The sequence below is a fragment of the Alosa alosa genome, chromosome 9, assembly GCF_017589495.1.
Source record: "Alosa alosa isolate M-15738 ecotype Scorff River chromosome 9, AALO_Geno_1.1, whole genome shotgun sequence".
Taxonomy (NCBI): domain Eukaryota; kingdom Metazoa; phylum Chordata; class Actinopteri; order Clupeiformes; family Clupeidae; genus Alosa; species Alosa alosa.
The window spans coordinates 9,088,103-9,111,069 of NC_063197.1; the positions used below are offsets into that span (position 1 = coordinate 9,088,103).

Sequence of the window (22,967 nt, forward strand, 5' to 3'; positions counted from 1 at the left end):
GCATCCTTTAATTTTGTGTGAACATCTCGTCTCGTCAGTTTACATGAAACGGACTAAGAGTGAAGAACAGCCACAGGAACTGGTATATGATTTCAGAAAATAAATTTCCCGTGGCAATGGCACGGGCATCAGCACCCGTCACCGTGTTTATTCTTTTTTTCACCTTGTCGGTAAGTAAGCTAGCCTATGGGCTAATGTTACTGATATGGTCTTTTAAAATGCCTATATTTCAGATATGCTTCCTGCCTTCGCTGTATTGTTATGTCAAACTAGCAGTTGACTTACAGGCTAGTCTAAACACAGTCCAAAAGTAGCATATTAAATAACACTTTGTAGCCTGCGCATAGGAGACGTGCCTGAAGGCTATCTATCAACGGGGAATCTTTGTTGGTGCAGAATAGGTCTTTAAGCTATCTAGGATAGGAAGAATGAGCGGAAAGAGGCTATTCTGTTTTACGACACTAATTAGGCCTACGCTATGCGGATTGCAGTAGGCCTAATAGCGTTTTGGTGGAAAAATACAGATTGATTAACTTTTTCGGTGGGTGCGGGAGAGGTCAGAAGCAGAGCCGGACACGCACCGGTAAGGCCAGTTCCATCGGTGTAGGAGGGATGTCTCTCTAATCCAGGTGATCTGACTACACAGAGCCTGTTTGTTTTGTGCACTCAGTTGCTATGACAACCAGGTGTAGCCTGTCCTAAGTGGAAGAGTGAGGGTGTGTGAGATGCCTTTGTTAACTTCTGTGGGAAATAGGCTGACTTCTCTGTGGCAAGGGTCTCTCTCTTGTGTTTGTGTGTGTGTGTGTGTGTGTGTGTATGAGAGAGATAGTGGATGAGGGAGAGAGAGCTTATTTAAATATTGAAACGTTCTAATGCATAATAAGTCTAGTCCTTCAGACACTTAAAACCTTTACACATTCAAAACGTGCTTATAAATTATATGAGCAAATTATATATTGTGGGCGGTCGTTCTTCCTCCAAGTTTGGTCCTCTAAGCTCAGAGGCCTGGGAGCTTTAGGGTTCTATGCCGTATCTTAGCTGTTCTTTGGACTGCACTCTTCTTTCAGTCCTTGGTATTTTCTCAAGTTTCTTGTGTTCCTTCTGTCTGATGGTGCTGTCATTTGGTATTGCCACATCGATCACCACAGCCTTCTTCTCTTGTCTGTCTTGCACTATTATTTTCTGCTGTTAGCCATTACCAACTTGTCAGTCTTTATCTTGAAGTCCCACAGGGTCTTAGCTTAGGTCATTCTCCACTTTCGGGGGTGTATCCCATTTTGACCTTTTGACTTCAAAAACCTGATGCTTGAACTTGGTTCTTCGCCCAGGATTTGGTTAAGCAACTCAGTGGACCAATCTGTCAAGGATTCAATCAATGAGTGTTTCGATGACATTCATTTAATTACTAATTTAGCAGACACTTTTATCTGAAGCTACTTAGTCAAGTCAAGTCAAGTTTATTTATATAGTGCATTTCATACACAGAGGTCATTCAATGTGCTTTACATGAACAAAAGCAAACAGTAATAGCTAATAAAATCATAGAAGGGCAATAGTCAAAGAATAGTTTAAAAAGTAAAGAATAAAAAAGAAGGTAATAGTGCATAAAGACTTACATATATAAATTATAGAATTATAGTACATAAAGACTTACATATATCAATTATAGTACATAAAGAATTACATATATCGATTATATTTCACAAGGGCCATTGGAGACTTTAACATTGCTGATAATGTTAAAATATGTTGTCCAAATATTTAAAAAATGTTAAAAGCATCTTTTGTTTGTCACAGCACTTGGGTTGAATCACAGTTGTTGTGTGTCACTGCACTTGTGTTTGCATGTGCATATGTATAGCCTATGTCTGTATTTTTGCTTGGAAGAGATTTAGGTAGATGTGCTGATGTATAAAGAATAATCTGAAATCCTGTACAGTGTACACTTATTTAATAATAGATTTACAATTCGGGACTGAAAACCAAATGATTTTCATTTTGGTTCGTTCTGAGCAAAAACATTATTTTTCCATTCCCATTCCAGTGTTCCTCCTCTAACTGGTAACCGGATAAAATGCATTTTATCAACTCCTAGTAGGCTTATCTTATTATACAGGGGAGACACCAATTCATTAAATGTGTCCTGTATTAATCCTATAAGGGGTCTGGGGAACGTTGTGTGGGCAGGTGACTTTCCAAGCCTTTGGACTTTTGCATAATATTCACAGAAAGGTTAATTGGAACGATCAATACCGTAGTTAACCGGTTATCTAAAATTGAAAATAGCTTTCACTCTGGAACAAATGAAATTGGTTTGTTCCTGTTTTCAGATACGTCCATCCAAACATGTTGTCCGTCCCGTTTTCATTCATTGAACCGTTTCTAATCCCTGATTACAATAAACATGTAACACAAATGACAATAGAATTACCGTTATGTTTACTGTAAGCTTCACATAGCGCTTGTAGTGTGTAGTCTGTCATTGATGTTAGTCAGGTTGCTATAATATGTTTTATCAAGGCAGTGAGACCGAGACCAGTGTAGTTGTAAAGTCTCTGTGTGTGTGGTATATCATAATACAGAAATGTCAGTAAATTCTCCCCGCAAATATGTCAATATTCTCTCCAGTCTCCTATTATGAGTTTGCCCTGGATACTGTGAATTGTGTTTGTAAAGCGAGTGTGAGAATGTTGTCTTAGACTTAGTGTGAACTGTATGTATTTGTTTAATGTGTGCCTTTGTGTATGTGGTCTGAAACAGGTGGTTGTGGCTGAATGGATTATTCCCCCAAAGGTGCTGACTGAAGGCCAGGACTACACCAAAGATGACTACATCTCCAAGGTGTGTCTATCTCTGTCTTTTTCTCTCTGCAGGCACACACACACACATACTGTTCACTCTTGCAAACCCACACACACACACACACACACACACACACACACACACACATACATACACACACACACACACAAACACACACACACACACACACACGCACACATACTGATCAATATATTCACATTCCCCTAGTTAAATACACTATAAACCCAAGTTTAAATTATGTGTTGGTAATAACAGACACAAACAACTATGTCAGTATAAACATGTAACCAATGTAATTACTGTTTGAATGATTTGCCACTCCATTGAGAAAAAAAAAACATAGAAATAAAATGTGTCACGAAGATAGTTTGTTTTTGCTTCCTTGTTTTTGTGTGTGTTTGTTTTATTAATGGATTGTTTCTTTCTTTCTTTGTTATATCAGATCCGCTCAGATCAGGAAAGTGTATTCAACAAGCCGGTCGTCTATAGCCTGAAGGGTATTGGGGCTGACCAGGACCCTGTCAATGTGTTTGTGGTGGATAAGACCACTGGAAAGGTCAGGGTCACCCGCATACTGGACCGGGAGGACATCCACGAGTACAATGTGAGTGTAAAATCGTCTTTGTTCTTGAATTTAATTTAATTTTACGTAGGAATAATGCTTGTCTCAAAAATGCTCCGGATGTTGTTGTGTATATTCTTCATAAATTTGTGTGAAACCTCTACACTGCCTATAGTGTTTTCACTCATTTTAGAGTTTTCATGTGAACGTGGTAATTTCTGCCAAAAAAACGATGCCATGTGATGCAGAACTTTTTGAAGTTCTTGTGTGAACGGGGCCTAAATGACCAAATCTAAAAAACCCTCTGTCCTGTACTGTCTTATGCAAGGACGGTATGGCATAGTATAACAATATGCTGTGTTTCTTGTGAACACACTTTGCTTTGTACTGTATATGTCTTTACACAACGATCAGACAGTAAACCTTCTTATGCTTGGTCCTCTAGCTCACTGGAATAGCTTACTTTACGGATGGCTCAATCGCAGAGAGCGACCTCAAGCTCAAGATTAAGGTGAAGGATATCAATGACAATGGCCCTGTGTTTTCCTCCATTCCGCCTGCCTCAGTGGAGGAGCTCAGTCCCAGAGGTGAGCAGCACCCTTTCACCACAGTTATTCACTATGCTATGGGGGTTGTTTATGTGTGTGTGTGTGTGTGTCCGTGCGTGTGTATGTGTTTCTGCGGTGTGGTGTGTCCACTGGGTCTGCTCACTTTTGTAGAGTCACCCTTCTTACATGATGAAACTGCTGAAGCTTCCCTCTTTTGTAGAGTCACCCTTCTTACATGATGAAACTGCTGAAGCTACCCTCTTTTGTAGAGGCTTGATTTTTCCTGGTCAATCTAAGTTTTGCTCTTCTGGGTTTAAGCCTCAACACCCTGTGGCAAGAACTACATAGACAGAACCAAATTAATTTCAAATGAATCTAGACGGCGCTGGGTTCATTGAATTTAACATGGAATTTTAGAACCTTACATTGTTGCGGAACAGAATATTATTTTAGAATGTTCAAGACTCCCCTGCTGAAGCCACGCCTGCAATGATTAATTTAAAGGATTCATTAGATGAATTGTGGAAATTATAGGTCAATCATGGAGAAATTATGGGTCAGTAAGGTCAGTTATGTTAGTGTTTGTGACACCCTGCTCGTCCTGCTCCCACCACAGGTATGTCCATCATGCAGATTAGGGCTGTAGACAAAGACGAGCCGAACAACCTCAACTCTAGGATCAAGTACACCCTAACCAAGCAGGAGCCTGCGGGGAAAAAAATGATGTTCTCGATCACTTCCGATGGAGAGCTGCGTGTCAAAGAGCCTGATCTGGACAGAGAGGTTGGCCTACACCCCCCTCCTACACACACACACACACACACACAGGAAATATATGGCATATATAAAAATGGCTTCACAGAGTCACAAATTGGCTCGTGTTGTCATTCAGTACATTGTTAGTGCAGGAGCAAACAGCAAATCCTTTCTTTGTTTTTTTTCCCAGAAGGCACACATGCAAACATAGAGCCTTTGCATAACAGCCTTTGCTCAGTGAGGCCGGTACCAATGCTTTCCTCTTTTTCCCCTCTCAGCTGATCGCTTCCTACGTTCTGACTATAGAGGGCGCTGATCTCTACGGAGCCCCTGGAGGAAACACTGGCACGGGGATGGTCATAGTGAATCTTGTCGACGTAAATGACAATGTGCCAACCCTGGAACTAGACGAGGTAAAGAAAAACAAACCACAGGCCAAAATGCAGAGGCGTGGAGGAAATATATTTTTTATTACTTATTTTGTTATTTATTTATTCAAGAATACAAGTATTCAATAATTCAAAAACTACCTGTGCTAAGCTATATTATGTAGTATACTGAAAGTAAGGCTCAAAATGGCTCGCATTTGTTATTATGGTAAGGCTCAAAATGGCTCGCATTTTTTATTTTGTTCACAAAGCGGCAAAGCAACTAATTAGATCAGCTGATCTCAGTTTTCAATTGATCAGCTGCTTAGCTGTATCAGGTACTCTCCTGAGTGTGGATGGTGGGGCTTTGGGTTACAGAGTGTCCCATTGCAGTACGGCAACTTGGGTTTCTGCCATACTTTCATTCTCTAAGCAGATCATGACACTGCACACAGAAGACACTGCACACTCAACGTGTGTTAACATAATTGTTTATATTGTCACAGAAAGAGAGAGAGAGAGAGAGACAACTTGTTGAGAGATAATAATTGGAGTATTCATGTCATATGCTGGCATAATATGTTTATTTTGGAGCAATATTGAGCGACTCTGTCACTGTTATTCAAATACTATAAACAACACACTGCCAGCACCAAACATATATGCAAAAAGAGGAGAGAAGAAAATGTTGACTTTTATCATAGGTGTCTCAGTAATGGGTATAGGAAGCACTTTAGCCAGTGAAGTCAAGGGGAACCCAGCTATAATATTTGCATCTTTCATAAAATCATTTGCATATTTCACTGTCTCAATATGTATATTGAGTGTATCTGTGACTTGTCTTGTATACTGTATCGTTTTTCATTGTGTGTGTGTACAGAGGACACCCTCAAAAATGAGATGGCCCATCTCAAGGGGTTTATCCTAATAAACTTAGTTTCATAAAATAAATTGACCCAAGGTATGCTCATGTCATTTGTGAACTGTGTGGGATTAAATAATTGATCCCATTTGTAGTTAAAAAGGCCTTCCATATGTATTTGGTCAATATATGTTGTGTGTGTGTATATATATATATATTAGCTGCATGGTGTCTCTAACTGTGAAGAGTGTCCATATAGTACTGACCGTGTGTGTGTTCTGCAGTATGAGGGCAATATTGAAGAGAACACCAAGAATGTGGAGGTTATGAGGATCAAGGCTAAGGACCTGGACGTTGACGCTGTAAATCGGGAATTTGAGTATGTCATCGTCACAGGAAATGAGGCAGGCTACTTCAGCTTGGTAAAGGACCCTCACACAAACGAGGGCATTCTGATGCTCGATAAAGTGAGTCTTACTAATTCATTTGGGAAATGCTTTTATCCAAAGCGACTTACATATTATAATTATTGTGTCTTGCTCAAAGGTGGTATCTAGCCCAGCTCCTTATCCACTACGCTACCACTGAACCTTACCATAGCACCTACACACACACACACACTTTATACACAGCACCTAACCATGCTCTACTCGTTTCTTGCAAGTCATCATGTGAGACCAAACCCCTTCCTTGTCTGTTTCCTGTAGGTCAAGGGGTAGAGCAGTTTGATGGCTGGGAAAAACTCATTCTAATGCAAATGTCTGTCTGTGCTGCACTGATATAGATAAGCACATGTGCTAAATAAATACATAACAAATGTAAATATGAGCAACAAGCACATTTCACTATGAGTGCTTGAAGTCGTGTTACACAGGCCATTGTTTTGAACAGAGTTGCCAGTCAAAAACAGGACTGGTTTCCACATCCTACTGTATGTTCTGTTTGGATGACTGCAACAAGTTGCCTGCTGAACATTTCTCCCATTCTCCAGGGAAACACTGCTCAAAAGGTTGCCCGGTGTGTCATCACCTTTACAATAGTGCCTGATTGAGTGTCTTCCACCATGTTGTGTGTGTAGGAAGTCAACTTTGAGGATGTGAAAGACCTGAAACTGGGAGTCGGGGTGAGGAACATAGAACCGTACCATGTGAGTGTGAGTGGAGGAAGTATAGAAACCATCAACCTCGGAGGTGGAGGAGCAGGAGGCGGCGGAGGAGGTGCTGGAGGTGGAGGAGGTGGAGCAGGAGGAGGTGGAGGTGGGACTGGAGGTGGAACAGGAGGAGGTGGAGGTGGGACTGGAGGTGGAACAGGAGGTGGAACAGGAGGAGGTGGAGGTGGGACTGGAGGTGGAACAGGAGGAGGTGGAGGTGGGACTGGAACTGGTACGGGCGTGTGGAGGTGGGACTGAGGTGGAACAGGAGGAGGTGGAGGTGGGACTGAGGTGGAACAGGAGGTGGAACAGGAGGTGGAACAGGAGGAGGTGGAGGTGGGACTGGAGGTGGAACAGGAGGTGGAGGTGGGACTGAGGTGGAACAGGAGGTGGAACAGGAGGAGGTGGAGGTGGGACTGAGGTGGAACAGGAGGTGGAACAGGAGGTGGAACAGGAGGTGGAGGTGGGACTGGAGGTGGAACAGGAGGTGGAACAGGAGGTGGAACAGGAGGTGGAACAGGAGGTGGAGGTGGGACTGGAGGTGGAACAGGAGGTGGAGGTGGGACTGAGGTGGAACAGGAGGTGGAACAGGAGGTGGAACAGGAGGTGGAACAGGAGGTGGAACAGGAGGTGGAGGTGGGACTGAGGTGGAACAGGAGGTGGAACAGGAGGTGGAACAGGAGGTGGAACAGGAGGTGGAACAGGAGGTGGAACAGGAGGTGGAACAGGAGGTGGAGGTGGGACTGGAGATCAGGCTCAACAAGTTGCCAGACAGAGAGTCGCCGTATCTGAAGAACGGCACATACCTGGCAGAGGTCCTCTGTCTGACCCAAGGTATGTTCCTCACATACATACTGTCCACACACACACACACACACACACACACTGTGTCAGAGTGCTTCCTCCAGTTTCACTGTTTTATGACATGTCATATAATAGACTTCTTATGTCAATAGTTATACATTGTGTGTGTGTGTGTCTGTATTGTAATGTATCCATCACATTGCGTTCATGCTTTAAATGCTCAGTGTGCCGTTTTATCAGGGTAAACTAATTGGATATATCAGAGAGTACAGCCTACATGAAACATGCTCTGAGTCTGGGAGCCAGCCTTAATGACTGAGGTGAGCGTAAAGAGATCAGGCAGAGCCACAGTTCAGGAATACAGCTGCCTGGAATGCCAAGCACATAATTCCTTACGGCCTCCAGTAGTCGGTACCTTCTGAGGGGAATATGTCTCATAGTGATTTATGGCAAGCTATTCCACCCTACAGTTAGAAAATGGTAGCTTCTTGTGTGTTATCAACCGCAATATCCCCACAAAACTTCCGCAGCTGATTATTTACATTATGTCAATATTTCAATATTTTTTTGTATTGAAAGTTTTCTGAAATATTATGTAGCCTATACATATGTAAATGAGCCATTATCTGATGAAACATGCAATAATTTGCATACATTTTAAGTACAGAAATCCTAACATTGGATAAAGTCAGGTTCAAAATTCTCCTTTTTGTTCTGGTGACATATTTGAGTGAAATGTTATTCCTGGAATTCATGAAATACTGAGAATGTCTTCATACATTTGCTGAAAACCCATGATATAGGCCTACTTTATAACATTTATTTACTTTAAATACTATAGGTCACAAATCATATATGAACAACCTCTTCTATAAAATCCTCCAGTATATAGGAGTATATCTGGTTGTGAATATGGTAATAATAGATTTTCTTTAGTGGCTATTGGCAGTATTTTTATCTTTCCAAAATACCCAAATTCAAAACACCCACTCTTATATGTCCAAAATGAAAAACAAAAAGAAAAACTTTGAGCCAGACTTTATCCAGTGTTAAGGTTTCTGTACATACAATGTATGCAAATTATTGCATATATATTTTACATACTTATACATACAATTTCAGAAAAATTGCAATACAACAAAATATTGACTTAATGTACATAATCAGCTGTGGAAATGTCTATTAGTTAAAAGTTATTGCCCAATCACCTGTAAGATATTCCTCCATGGACATAAACCAGCTGATAAAACACAAAAAGCTACCCCAAATGCAATGATATCACATATTTTCTAATTCTAGGGTGGTATACCTTGTCAAAAATCACTATGAGACTTATTCCCCTTGAATGATTGACCAAAATTATGAGGTCTGGCTCAAGGATTGCAAGTTGTAAATAACCTCATTTACAACTGTGTAACACTCAGTGGGTGAAAAGAAGTATTTTTGCCACTAGAGGGGGCAATAGCAGCATATCTTTTTTATACTCACTTGAGAACAAGCAGCCCAAGCACTACTGCCAAATGTAGGTGGAATGAACTTTTTGTGCCACTAGAGGGAGTAGCATGTTTTTGTTTGAGGAAGGCAAAGGCACATGTGAACCCAATCTGCAACTATATGGCACACACTTCCTGGGAGGCTTTTCAGCCAGCACCACCAGGGTGTTACACCTAGTGAATGAGCATGTTACAGTAAAATTCTCAAAGATGTACACGTGTGTCGAGGTTGAATAAAGACATGTTGGTCATAAAGAGGATGTTTAGTATAGAAGTGAACACGAAAGTAGCAGAATATAACAGAAGATCCTAATGCTGACGCTCCACTGGAAATAAATGTGCTGGCAGAATCAGTGAATTCTGTGGCATATAGTCCATTCACAGGAGTCTGAACATCTTTCATAGGAACTCCTTTGAATAAGATTATAATATTCACTGTCCAATTAGGCATTGGAACGTAGTTGTCCCTCTGAAAATAAATTAATCAGATACAGAAATAATAAATAGAGTAGCTTATAGGAGTTGAAGTTTGGGTGCCTTTTGCTACCTCTCTGTATTTCAAGTGTAAACTGTTGTTTAGTAAGCAAGTAAGTAAAATGGATTTCTAGAGCACATTTATACACAGCTTATACGCTTACCAAAGTGCTGCACTGCAATGATTACAAACAAACGGGCGTGTCCTAGTGGTTAAGGAGCTGGGCTAGCATGCAGTAGTGTAGTGGTTAAGGAGCTGGGCTAGCATGCAGTAGTGTAGTGGTTAAGGAGTTGGGCTAGCATGCAGTAGTGCAGCCGTTAAGGAGCTGGACTAGCATGCAGTAGCCTGTGAAGCCTAACAAGACATTTAACCTCAAGTTGCTCCAGGGAATATATTGTAATATAAATGTCATATATTGTGATATTAATGACATATCCAAGTCGCTTTGGATATAAGTGTATGCTAATTAAATAAATGTAATTAGATGAAAGGATGTATACACATACATCTACACATTAACAAGGAACAGCGTGGGACAAACAGAACTGTTTAGCTGCACTAGTCTTCACTCCCCTCTCCCTATCCTCCCTGTCTGCAGACATGCCCGCCAAGACAGCCACAGGCACCATCGCCATCCAAGTGGAGGACTTCAATGACCATTGCCCGGAACTGACCTCCCGCCTGGTCCCCATGTGCACGGCGGAGGAGGTGATCTACATCACAGCTGTGGACCCCGACATCAAGCCCAACGGCGCCCCTTTCAAGTTCACCCTCATCCCTGAGGGCACCAAGGGCAAGTGGAGTGTGGAGCATTTCAACGGTCAGTCGTTTAGCCGCCTCCCCCAGCAGTGCATGTATAACACAAATAGACATTTACATTTGTGTAAATAAAAATGTCTCTAAAGGGTTAATAAGATTGTCAATGCATACTGGTACAATGTCAGAAACAATTAAGCACACCAAAATGACGGGAGCATGTTGTTATTGATCTACTACAGTATTCTGGAGGGATTTTTCTTTCTTTTTTACGTTGCAATAAAAGACGAAGACGAAGAAAGTTTGGCACAGCGAAACAGATTAAATAGGCCTTTCACCGAGGTAAATGCAACAGGGAAATGTGTAGTGGAAAAAACATTTTCATATAAATGTCAGCTTGTCACTATCATCATTACTCATAATGTACTAAGTAACTGGAGACACAAGCAAAGACACAAAGTTTAATAAACAAGGTGATACAAATGGGTGTAACTTGAACATTTTCAAACCCATCCACCTAAGAAATGCACTCTAGAACAGTGTTTGTTAACTGGTCTGGCCTTGGGACCCTCGATTTCCCATGGTCATTAAGTTGCGACCCATATGTTAGTTATGTTGACATATAGTGACAGTATAGTGAGCCGCGAGGTGGGACGCGTGGAGTGCATGTACTTGTTTGGAACATGCTGATGTTAGGCACATTTGCAAAGTCCTCAACTCCTGTGTCACTTTCAAAGTAGTTAGTTTTGATGGTTTCATGCTCTCATGTACAAGTTGACTTGCACATCCCAGGTGCTGAACATCCCAGGTGCTGAACAAAAAAGTCAAGTTTTTTAAGAAAAAAGTTTGCACACTCCTTGGTACTCTTTTTTGAGTTTTTTTTCTCATTATTTGGGAGATGACGCTTCGACCTTGCAGTCTTCCTCAGATTCACTTCATGCTCTCATGTGCCAGCAATTCATTGTATGCCACACTCTGGGGTTTCTGTCCCTTGTTCTCATCAAAATAATTGGAGCCATAGAATCATAGAATCTTTTAATGGAGATTATATTTTGTTTTTACCCACAAGAATGGTTCCGCAACCCACTTTTGGGTCCCGACCCACCAGTTAAAAAACACTGCTCTAGAAGGTCAAGACTTCCTTTAACACTCACAGAACACCCTTGTGTAAACTAATTGAAGCAAAATTATTATTATTATTTTCGTAAAGGGGCCCTGTTATCGATAACACAAAGGAATAATTGTGGAGAAAATGTGGTCGTAAATGCCCAGATACCCATGTGGTAAAGTGAAAAAGTCCCGGGCAGGACAAGTGACGCACAACACAATCCCACACATGGGATTTAAAGGAACATACAAACTTGGGAAACAAGCTTATTTGCTGTCTATCCCGAAGTTAGATAAGATGATAATATACCCTTCTTTTTCCGATGCTATACAATAACCCAGGCTAGCTATAGGCTTACTAGTCTAACCCCTAATTTCCTGGTGTATTTCTAAGTACTTAGTCTTTTTTTTGGTTGCTTTTGCGTACAGATACCACGGCCCTCTTGCGTACCCATGAGCCTCTATGGCCAGGACAGAACAAGGTGACCTTGAAGATCCAGGATCAGCAGGGCCAGGCCTGCCCAGACCTGCAGGAGCTAAAGGTGGAGGTGTGCACGTGCGACGACACGGGCACCTGCAGCCGGCGTGGGGTGGGGCCTGACGGGAAGCCTGGGGCTAGCCTCGGCCCTGCGGCCATCGGCCTGGGCTTCCTGGGCGCACTCCTCCTCCTGCGTGAGTCTTTCTCTCTCTTTCTCTTTCACTCACTTATTCTCTGTATCTCACACACACTCTCTCTCTTTTTCTGTCTCACTTTCTCTCTCTCTCTCTTTCACACACACACAGACATACACACACCACATTTGCATATCTCTCTCTCTCACACACACACACACACACACACACTCTTGTTCACTTATTCTGTATTCCAACCCTCAAGGCCCCCTTTCCTCTCATCCTTATTTCACTCTGTCTCTCTTTTCTCCCCTTATTCCATTCGTCATCCCTTGTTCTTCTGGATTCCTCTTATTGCATTAACTGTTGTCAGACCAATGATGTAGAAAAAATGTAGTTTTACAATCAACCACACTGTGCAAGCATTAAGCGTGTGTGTCTCTCTCTCTCCCTCTCTCTCTCAACAGTCATTCCACTGTTGTTGCTGTTCTGCCAGTGTGGTGCAGCAGGCATGGGTGGAGCAGGTTTTGCCGAAATTCCCTTCGGTGCAAAGGAGCACCTGATCTCTTACCACACGGAAGGGCAGGGGGAGGACAAGGTAACCATTCCTCATTAATGTGATTGAACAAACAAGTCTCAACATCCTTATGAGTCATTCCAGGACAGTATAATGGTGCAACCGCCTGTGATTGATCTTGTTGTGGAACAGAATCTTCTGTTAGAATGTTCAAAACTCCCCTGCCGAAGGGCAGGGGCGTTTCTAGACTTTCAGGACAACCTGGGCTTAGCCCGGCTGGACCGGATGTAAATGTAAAGATTTTTTATAAATATACAGTACATAAAAGGTGTTATTATAGTAGACAACAGACTACATTAGACTGCCCAAATGATTTATTATTGAATTACTAGGTACATACACGTTTAAGTGTGAGGTTGCATGTAAAGTATCATTAAGCAAATGTTCTGCACCTCCTTCTGTTGATCTCCCTTCTCTCTCCATTATCTGACTGCTCTTTTGTTGTTTGATCTGTGCCAGAGATCTACAAAAAAGACTTGATGGTTGATGTGAGAGAGAGAGAGAGAGAGAGAGAGAGAGAGAGAGAGAGAGAGAGAGAGAAAACAGCTACCCTCTACAAAATCATGGAATCAGATCAGTGTGTGGCAAACCAACAAAAACATACTAGCCTACTACATTGCAGGATACAGAACTTTTGAGATTGCAATGTTCAGCTCTAATTACAAATGCTTTGTTTATGCATAGGGCATTTGCATACATTTCAGTGGACATTTAAACACATTCCTATGGAACATGTTCATTCCCATGAAACTTGGGTTTTTTAATGCTGTTTTATGTTTATGTCATCAGCTTTGTAATCACGATGATGGTTAAATGGCTCATTACAGGGTGAATGAAAGCTGTCTCAGCCCCCTCTAGATATTTAATGGTTTAGTTTGTCACTGTTAAAACATCTCCCTAACGAAAAAATCCTACATTGCAGGCCTACTGTGTATCAAAATTGCATTTTTTTTGCTATAGTGTTAGAGAGTGTAACATCCTCGTCTGCTCCTCAGAACATCAGTACAAATGTTCAACAACGGGGGAAAACATTTAGCCCTTCTGGCTAAATTTAGTTATTTAGAGCTGAGTGTAATAAATCTCTCTCTTTCTCTCTCTCTCTCAAAACAAGCACTGAAATATGTCGTGTCAATTAACCTGACCAGATGCCTTGCAGTTGCCTAATGCTTGCTTAGCCTACTACTAGCAGGGCTCAAAATTGCACCAGACAAATGCTGGTAAATATTGAAGTTGGTAGATTTCAGACAGAAACGGATTACCTATTGAATGGTGGGTGAATTTCGCCACTTCATTTGTCAGTGAAGATATTCAAGATAGTGAATGGTAGATATTCACATTTCAAAAAGTTAATTTTGACTGCTTAGTGTTTACTAATCAGGGGGTCAAGAGCGTGCAGATTAGCTTCGGCATGTTAGCATACGCCATTTTCAAATATGGCGCTGCATGGAGCATTTGGAATAGAGTGTGGCTACCCGACCCGAGCCCGACGGGTCCCGACGGCACCCGACGGGTCGGGTCGGGTTCGACAAATATTTAGAAATTATAGTCGGTTCGGGTTCGGGTTCGACACATGGGGGCTTATATGCATTGGAAGCTTTACATTTAAAATTCCTTATTATGTTGGGTATCCAACAGGTCTGCTTTACATGATGCAAACGTTTGTTTGTTGAGAATAAAGTAAAATGTAAAAAAGACCTAACAGCGTGCAAGATTTGTTTATCGTGACTAAATGCACACGCGTTGTCACGACTACATAAACAAATGTTTATGCACATTTCGCATTATAAGCACAGTCTTGGGTGACGTAAAAAAAAAAAGTTGTTAGCCTATCAGGAGATTTTAAGATTATTTATGTTGCATACTGTGGTAAAGACATAGGCTACCGGTAGGCTATAAGGTCGTCTCGTTCAACTGGATGAGGATTTGCTCGAGTTGCCCCAATTAACGTCGATGCTGCATATGGATCATATTTCAATAGGCTATGCTTGCTTGGGCCTCTTGTGTTAATGTGCGCTGTGTGTGACCTGCGTGCGTGCATGCTCATCTGATTCTGTAGACAATTTGTTGTGTGTTCTAGCCTAACGAGCCAGACCCACATTAAAATATAGGGTCTGGACACTCACCGTTCGCAGTGCTCAGTCCGAGAGGCGGGATAATCAGTTGTCTTTCAAATTCCCTCTGCACGCAATAGGACAGCGGCAGCGCTATGAGTCCCATGCATTTCCCACCAGCGGAGCTAGTTGGCTAGTTCAAAAGTTTGCCAACTTAATAAAAGCTTAACTCGTGTCACACTGTTCGCCAGCAGCAACATCCATCTTATTTGTTTTCAAGTAGCAGGGAATTCAAGCCAAACCGTTGCAACTCTGCCATCAATCATTATGTTAAGCCCACCTAACCGACTCTATACACGCATTTCATTGGCCTGATTAAGTTTCGATTTCTGGAGCTCACAAGCCAACGGAGAGTTGCTAGACTAGCCCTGGCAGCAAATGTAATTCGCTGCCGCTAGGGGCGCGTCTAGATTTCTAGGCTATGTGTGTTCTGTTTAATGGGCTAACGTGAACGTTTAATCACTAGCATGGGAATAAATGAGGCATCATCTGCGTCGGGCTCAGGTCGGGTTCGGACATAAAAATGAAAATGCCTGTCCGGTTCGGGTCGGGTTCGGACCCAACTCTGTTGGACGCGGGCCGGGTTCGGACAGAAATTTGTGGCCCGATCCGCACTCTAATTTGGAACCAGCTCCATGCACGAAAATCTGTGTTGGGCACGAGCTCTTTTGCACGTACATGTTGGTGGGCGGGTACCTATCCGGCGGCTACAGCCAAACGTTATTCAGTGCGTATTTCTTGAGGAGCCTATGAGAAGACGTGCATATTGTGGTTGTTTATCCATCATATGACAAATAAAGAAAATTGTATTGATCTTGTTTCGTTGTTGTTTGTCCCGAACAAACATAGCCTAAACATGATTAAAGACAATAAATTACACAACAGCGGCATAAAGACCTTGTCTCGTTACACCATGGGTCTCCAACACGTTGCTCTCAACCTATAGCCGCCCTCTTTGGAGCTCGCCAGAGGCTGAAGCACTAGGCTACTACATTTAAACACAATTATTGGCGCGAGGCATTCCAGCCTACGAATTTAATAAAAAAGTAAACCATGCATAATTAAAAAAAAAAACTTAATTTAGGCTACTTCGCTATGCAATAAGGTTTCCATTAGAGCACAGCGCACATTCAATGAATGAAGGAAATTGCCTTGTCTCGCAATAAACAGCTGGAAATTCCAACACTTTTTCAACTACACGAAACAGTGATCATCCTCCCTGATCAATACCCTCTAGATCTAAATGCCCATCAGTCTCAACATTTAACTATATAATAAAAGTCAAAAAGTAAATTAAATCTCATACCAAAACCGAAAATCGTCTGCGTTTAATAGCCTGGTATGCGGCTCCAAACAAAAGATGTCTCACAATAACGTGAAAAGGTCTGCCTCGAATAAGCCTACCTCAAATAAATACCTGTGCTTAATTGCGCCGCCTAAGTAAATAGCAGACGCCGGACATAATTTAGGATTTACGGAAAGTTTGCCATCATACGATGTTGGACGCTGGCGATGCTCTGGCCGTCTACTGTGCCTCTGACATCGCTGCCTCATTTGGATGGTAACTCCACAGGTGGCTGAAGATTGATGTCGTGGATCGCTTTTTTTGCTGAGTCCAAGAGACAACATTCTCTTTAACGGTTACTTGTCTTCACCATCTGCGGTGTACAACTCAAAGTAAAGACACCACATTTTAGATGAGTTGGGGACGTAATTGTCCGCCAGGCTGACCGTTCTGGCGTTATCTTCAATACTATTTTAATAATATTGAATATCTTCAATATTATTTTCAAAACAGGGTGGCTATTGAGGGCTCTGGCTCCAGTCATTATTGTGGCTACTGGCTATTATTGGCTTGATTTGGTCATGGGCCAACGCTAGAATACATTTAGAGCACCCGCTATGAGATGGCAAACAAAAAATAAAATAAAAAACAAACCAATCATAGACTGTAAAAATGTGCTACACTTGGCACTAACCGAATAGTTTATTTATAGTTCGACTCACGGATATTTCCGTCATGTTGAATGCATATTTGTAGCAGGACAGCAGGCAGACCGCTCTTAGTTAGAGCCGCTGTTATCCAATGAAATTAAGTTGCGCTTCAGGGCGACTTCACTCGGACTCCATGCGCGTTCCCGAGCAACTTTTTCTTCTTGTTATGAGGCAAGGACTTTATGTGCATTATCGCCACCCTCTTACTGGAGGACGACTCTCTTTTACAGAATATCAATAAAATCGGCGTTGGTCCATCGTCATTTCCAGCTTTGTAACTTGGCGCATGCTCAGAGCCGACTGGCGCTGGATCCGAACCAGAGCCCGTCTACGGAGAGCCTTGCCACTCCGTATTAAGTCCCATTGTACCGAATTTTGGATGCAGTTCCACAAGAGTTTCACTGGGGGCGATCGCCATGAGTGCAGAATGAATGGGAGTCAATGGAGCTAGACGGCTAAATTTGTCTCTTTCACCTGATTGTCGTTCACAAATCTCAGATTTGATTGTAGTTTGTATAACTTCAACATGGGTTATAGGTCAAAAAGTTTAATGAGCAAGTACTTATGTCCTTTTGATTTCTTACAGGTTGGGTCGTTGTTGCACATAACACGCTAGCATTGTGCTAATGAATGATGTCATTGACACATTTTAAAGGCTTTTAGAACAATTAAGTGACTTTAAAAATATAATACTCAACCAATTGTATTTTCTTGCCTCCCCTTTCAATACAATACTCAAATTACTTGAAAAAAATATATCCCGAGAAAAGTGGATTTTGAGGGGTACAGCTCCATAGACCTCCATGCATTCTGCACCCGTGGACGCGCCCTCATGTGTGGAACCACAGAAAGGAACTGCAACCAGTTCAGAAAACGGAAGTTTTCGAGAGTGGCAGTTCTCCCCTTATTAGACTTTCTCTGATCCGAACCCCAGTGTTCAAGATGGCGTTGACTATGAATTGGCCGGATTTACTAGCCTAGCCTACACCATTCATTTGTATGGAGGGCGGGACTTAGTCACTCTCTCCAGTTATATATAATACCTCCATGTTACTAATGATAGCTTGCTAGCCAGCTAGCGATAGGATAGGTAAACAAACAACACCAACACTAAGAGTTGGTCGGACAGGTCTAAGCTTAGGCTATATTTCAGTTAGGCTATATTTCAGTATGCAAACATGAATTCTTACCCTTTGCCTTTCGTTTGAAAAAGCCAAACAGTTTCAAATTTTTTTTTGCTGGCCATGTCACGTCTCCTTATGTACTGAAACCAAGGGCGTAGGTTTGGTCTCAGCTTTGGTGGGGACACATCCCCAACTCCTGTTTTCACAATACCAACATTAGTGTTTCAATACCAATACTAAGTGAAGAATCTCAATTTCGATACTTTTGCGATTTTTTTAAAACTTAATTTGGTTTGTGTGATTTGTGAGATCATTCACATCAGTGGCAATCATAGAATTTGATTGACCCTCCACACACACACACACACACACACACACACAAACACAGACATACATAGAAAGTGATGGTTGTCATCAGTGTTGGGCAAGTTACTTCAAAATCGTATTATGTATTACTCATTACTGTCATTTCAAAATAATTTGTTACATTATAATATGTATCTGAATTGTAAGGCATTACACTACTATTGTATTACTTTTGAGTTACTTTCACCAAAATATCTAGAAATATGAATTTGGAATTCTAAATGCAGTTTATTATGCTCAATGCAGCTCATTGCACTTCTAATGGAGGGTGATGTGGTAGAACATAATGACTGAGCTAGAATGCAATAGGCACAGTGATGGCTCATGATGCAATACAAGGAACAATCATAGCCAGAATTTTGTTAAAAGCAGACCAAAGGTCAAAGTCTGGTCAATTGTGATAGAAATGCTGTAACTTTAGGCTTAGGCCTACTCATTAAAATTAACAGAGAGCCCACTACCTGTATATTGCAACCCAAAACTTAGACATGTCAAGATTTCTGAAACATGTAATATGTATTTCAAATACAAAATAGTATTTTGTAATTTTTATTTTATTGGGTTGAAGGAAATGGCTCTGTATTTTGTATCAAAATACTTTATTGGTGTGTATTTTTGTATTTTAAAAATACTGCAAAATACTATGTGAAAAACACTAAAAAAGTTACTACTTGATGAATAATTGGTAATTAGGCAACAATGGTTAATGTTTATCGCAATCAGCTAATGTGAGAACAGCTGTGTTCAACGACATTCACAGCTTTTCAGTGACGGCCTTTGCTTAAGCATCAGCTCTGGTCTGAAGTATAAGTATAAGTATAAATACTCTTTTGATCCCGTGAGGGAAATTTGGTCTCTGCATTTATCCCAATCTGTGAATTAGTGAAACACACTCAGCACACAGTGAACACACAGTGAGGTACCCACTAATCACGGCACAGTAAGCTGCCTGCAACAACAGCGGCGCTCAGGGAGCAGTGAGGGATTAGGTGCCTTGCTCAAGGGCACTTCAGCCGCGCCTACTGATCGGGGTTTGAACCGGCAACCCTCCGGTTACAAGTCCGAAGCGCTAACCAGTATAGCCTAGGCCACGGCTGCCGAATTGAAAGCTCTGTCGGTCAAATTCAATATCAAAATGTTTTACTTTGGCCTTTTATGGGGTATGTATTGGCAGACAGCCCTGGTAACTTACCGTTGTCGTTGACACAACTGCTCGCTTGACTGCCACTGCAAAGTAGCCTGTGCATTGGCATTCTCCATGCGTGTAGCCTGCGTGTCAGATAACCCTGACGTTTCTTGTATTGTCGTGCTGGCTGTCGGAATGATCAGCAGTACAAATAAGTTCGCTAAAATATTGGTGGGGACAATTTTGTCATCTTAAAATTTTGATTAGGACTAGTCCTTAGCGTCCCACCCTAAATCTACGCCCATGACTGCAATCTATGACGCTGAACCACCCAGTGAGTTGATAGCAGTAGTTGAGAGCACAGATCCACTGATCTCGGACCAGACCGCGAAGCGACCCTCTGCCGCTCTCCACCCACCCCCAGCCCAGCCCCGCCCGGTTCTAACAGGCTACGAGGGATAGAATGCACAACGAAATAAAAAAGTTAAATAAAAATGTTTTGGCTGGCTGGGCTGAGCTCAATTTACCCCGGACTGAAGCCCCGATAAAATCGGCTGGCGACCATACCTGTCAACATTTAGCTTTCCAAAAACGGGAGATTTTTTTTTTAGGGGGGGTGCAGGCTCGGACTGGTAGCCTAATCTGTACAGGGCCGGTCCACATGTGGGCCGGTGACCTCCGGGATTTTTTTTTTTTTAAGTTATTTAGCCTATTTGCGGCCCGTCATGTAGACCTAGGTTTAGCCTATAAATGCAGTTGCATCCATTTGGATTGGGGGATGACAGGTCAATCATTTTGGCCTCTTCATGACAGGTTCAGTGTGTGTTACGATCGCGCCCCCCTGCCCCATCACTGCACCTATTGCATTCTACTGTAGCCTTAAGCCTAGCTCATCATGTCATTATGTTGTACCACATCACCCTCCATTAGAAGTGCAATGAGCTGCATTGAGCATAATAAACTGCATTTAGAATTCCAAATCCATATTTCCAGATATTTTGGTAAAAGTAACTTAAAAGTAATACAATAGTAGTGTAATGCCTTACAATTCAGAGACAGTAATATTATAATGTAATGAATTACTTTGAAATGACAGTAATAAGTACATAATATATTAAAATTTTGAAGTAACTTGCCCAACACTGATTAAACCACATGTCACTGCTTGACTAAAGGAAACATTTAGGCTACTGAACATGCATGGAGATTGTCATAGTTGACAGAAATTATGATACTGATTATATAATAACCTATAGGTCCAAATCTAAATGTTTGGTTTCAGTTTATGAAGTGTTGCTACAGCATGATACTGTGTGTTTGTTATTTATGGGGGGGAATCAGGGGGATTTTGGTATCGGTGGGCTTGTTGTGTGTGTGTGTGTGTGTGTGTGGGGTCGTCGGTCCAGTAGTGGGCCGGTCCAGGAGAAAATTGCCAGGGCCGAATTTTGTTCCCAGTCCGACCCTGGGAGGGTGTCAGTGTTTATGCCGGATCTGTGTTTGCATATTTAATACGTTTCATACACGTGTTTCAACCTATGATTTGGTTTGTGTCTCATCACAGACACACCTTTGTTTATTATGCACCCATGTAATATTTGCATATATTAATCCATTCCAATATTTGAGTCATCAGGGAAAAGCTTCAAAGGCTTGTTGCCACTGGTTTCTGCCAGCACAAATACTGCAACTGTCTTTGCTGGATTATTGGATATGCCATCTCTCTCTCTCTCTTCCTTTCTCTCTCGTTCTCTACTTCTTTGCTTCTCTTTTCCACTTCAATTCAATATGCTTTATTGACATAAGAAATGATATGTTGCAATTCCAAAGCATTCACAGGAACAATGGAAAAAATATATTTTTGTATATAAAATCACCTCTAAACATTGTTAGTTGCTACTCAGTGTAGTGTGTGTGTGTGTGTGTGTGTGTGTGTGTGTGTGCATGTGTGTGTGTGTGTGTGTGTGGATGTAGAGTGTTGCAGTATGTGAATTAATGTGTGCACATTCATACGAGTGCCACTGTGTGATCACTCTGTTTGGCCCAGTTGCATAATGTGTAGCTAGTAGACATCCTATGGATATATAGCTTGAATACTAGAAGTTGGAGCAAATTTCTGTGTAATTTGGACAGCTAGTGAAGAGGTGAAGCTAGTGAAGACACAAGCACAGCCTGTTTTCTTTAGGCATCCAGGTTTACCTATGCCTGCCCATCTCAATTGCTAAACTGTGACTGCTAACAGAAACGTTCTAATGAGGAGACACAGCACAAATAATCCTCCACAGAAATGAACGGGGTTAGTTTGTAACGCCAATATGGCACTAGTCTACACATATCCCGCCCCTTCCTGTATGCCTCCCCATTCACTTGAATAGGAAAATAGCTGCCCGATAACTGCCCAAAGTGCGTTACCAAGATGGGCGCCGAGTGGGGGAACTTGCCTTAAAGGACTTTGCCTGTACTTTGTCCTTGAATGTCTTAACATAATGTCATTTACCCATGGTCAATTTTTTTTTTTTGTCTTTTGTTCTTTTCTCTCATTCTGTCCCTCGCTCCTCTCTCAGGAGGTTCCCCTCATGGCAGTTCCGGCGGTGGATGGGGGCGGCATGATGCAGGCGGTCAGCAAAGGGGGCGTAGCCACAGCCGGCCCTGCTCTCGGTGGTGTCACGGCTGCCCTCTTTAACTCCAGGTCCACCATGGGCGGCGGCTTCCACGAGTCTAACATGGAGATGAACTACATGGACCAGACGATGAGCCGCATGGCTGGAGGAGGCCAGGCAAGCGGCTTCATGTCAGAGTACCGAGAGGGAGGTGGTGCCTACGACCAGCTGGCACTCCCTGATGCCTTCTTGGCGGACTACTACACCCAGGTGGGCACCCGGCCACATCTTCTCTTATTCCTGTGGTGTCTTGTTTTTTAATCGCCTGTCTTGCATTCTTGTCTACAGTGCAATCGCCTGTCTCGCATTCTTTTCTGTATGTCTCTGTCCATTGTTTTTTTGTCAGTCTATTCTCTCTGTTCTAAGCTGGGAACTTGTTGCACCATGTTGCTTGGCAATGGTTCTGAGAAGTGTTGTCTGGGCATATTATTAAAACAAGTTTGATATGTGGTTAAACGGCCCTTTGCGGATTCCCTAGAAACCATATTTCATTACGGTAGGACGACTGACATATGCAAAGCGGGGGAGGTACTTCCTTCTTCTTTATTATCCATGGCGCAACATCATTACTTCAGTCTAGCTAACCAACCTCTTCTTGTTACCGGCAAGGAGGGTGGTCTGGTGAGATACCTTACTCATGCGTAACCTTAAGTTCTCTTTCAAGCATTCTTTTGGTATCTCACTATGGGATATTG

The 22,967-nt window shown here is 42.1% G+C and overlaps 1 protein-coding gene across 1 annotated transcript in view; it reads left to right on the plus strand.

Annotated features, from left to right (window-relative positions):
- The first annotated feature begins 16 nt into the window (after positions 1-16).
- The window catches only part of dsg2.1 (desmoglein 2, tandem duplicate 1), a 28,039-nt gene continuing 5,088 nt past the window's right edge, over positions 17-22,967 (plus strand). Inside the window, exons 1-14 of the mRNA XM_048251969.1 lie at positions 17-170; positions 2,761-2,841; positions 3,266-3,427; positions 3,831-3,972; positions 4,550-4,716; positions 4,968-5,102; positions 6,204-6,386; positions 6,998-7,301; positions 7,456-7,628; positions 7,726-7,903; positions 10,440-10,661; positions 12,134-12,376; positions 12,784-12,914; positions 22,177-22,482. Coding sequence (XP_048107926.1) covers positions 87-170; positions 2,761-2,841; positions 3,266-3,427; positions 3,831-3,972; positions 4,550-4,716; positions 4,968-5,102; positions 6,204-6,386; positions 6,998-7,301; positions 7,456-7,628; positions 7,726-7,903; positions 10,440-10,661; positions 12,134-12,376; positions 12,784-12,914; positions 22,177-22,482 — 2,511 coding nt within the window. The 5' untranslated portion in view covers positions 17-86. The remainder of the gene's footprint in view (positions 171-2,760; positions 2,842-3,265; positions 3,428-3,830; positions 3,973-4,549; positions 4,717-4,967; positions 5,103-6,203; positions 6,387-6,997; positions 7,302-7,455; positions 7,629-7,725; positions 7,904-10,439; positions 10,662-12,133; positions 12,377-12,783; positions 12,915-22,176; positions 22,483-22,967) is intronic.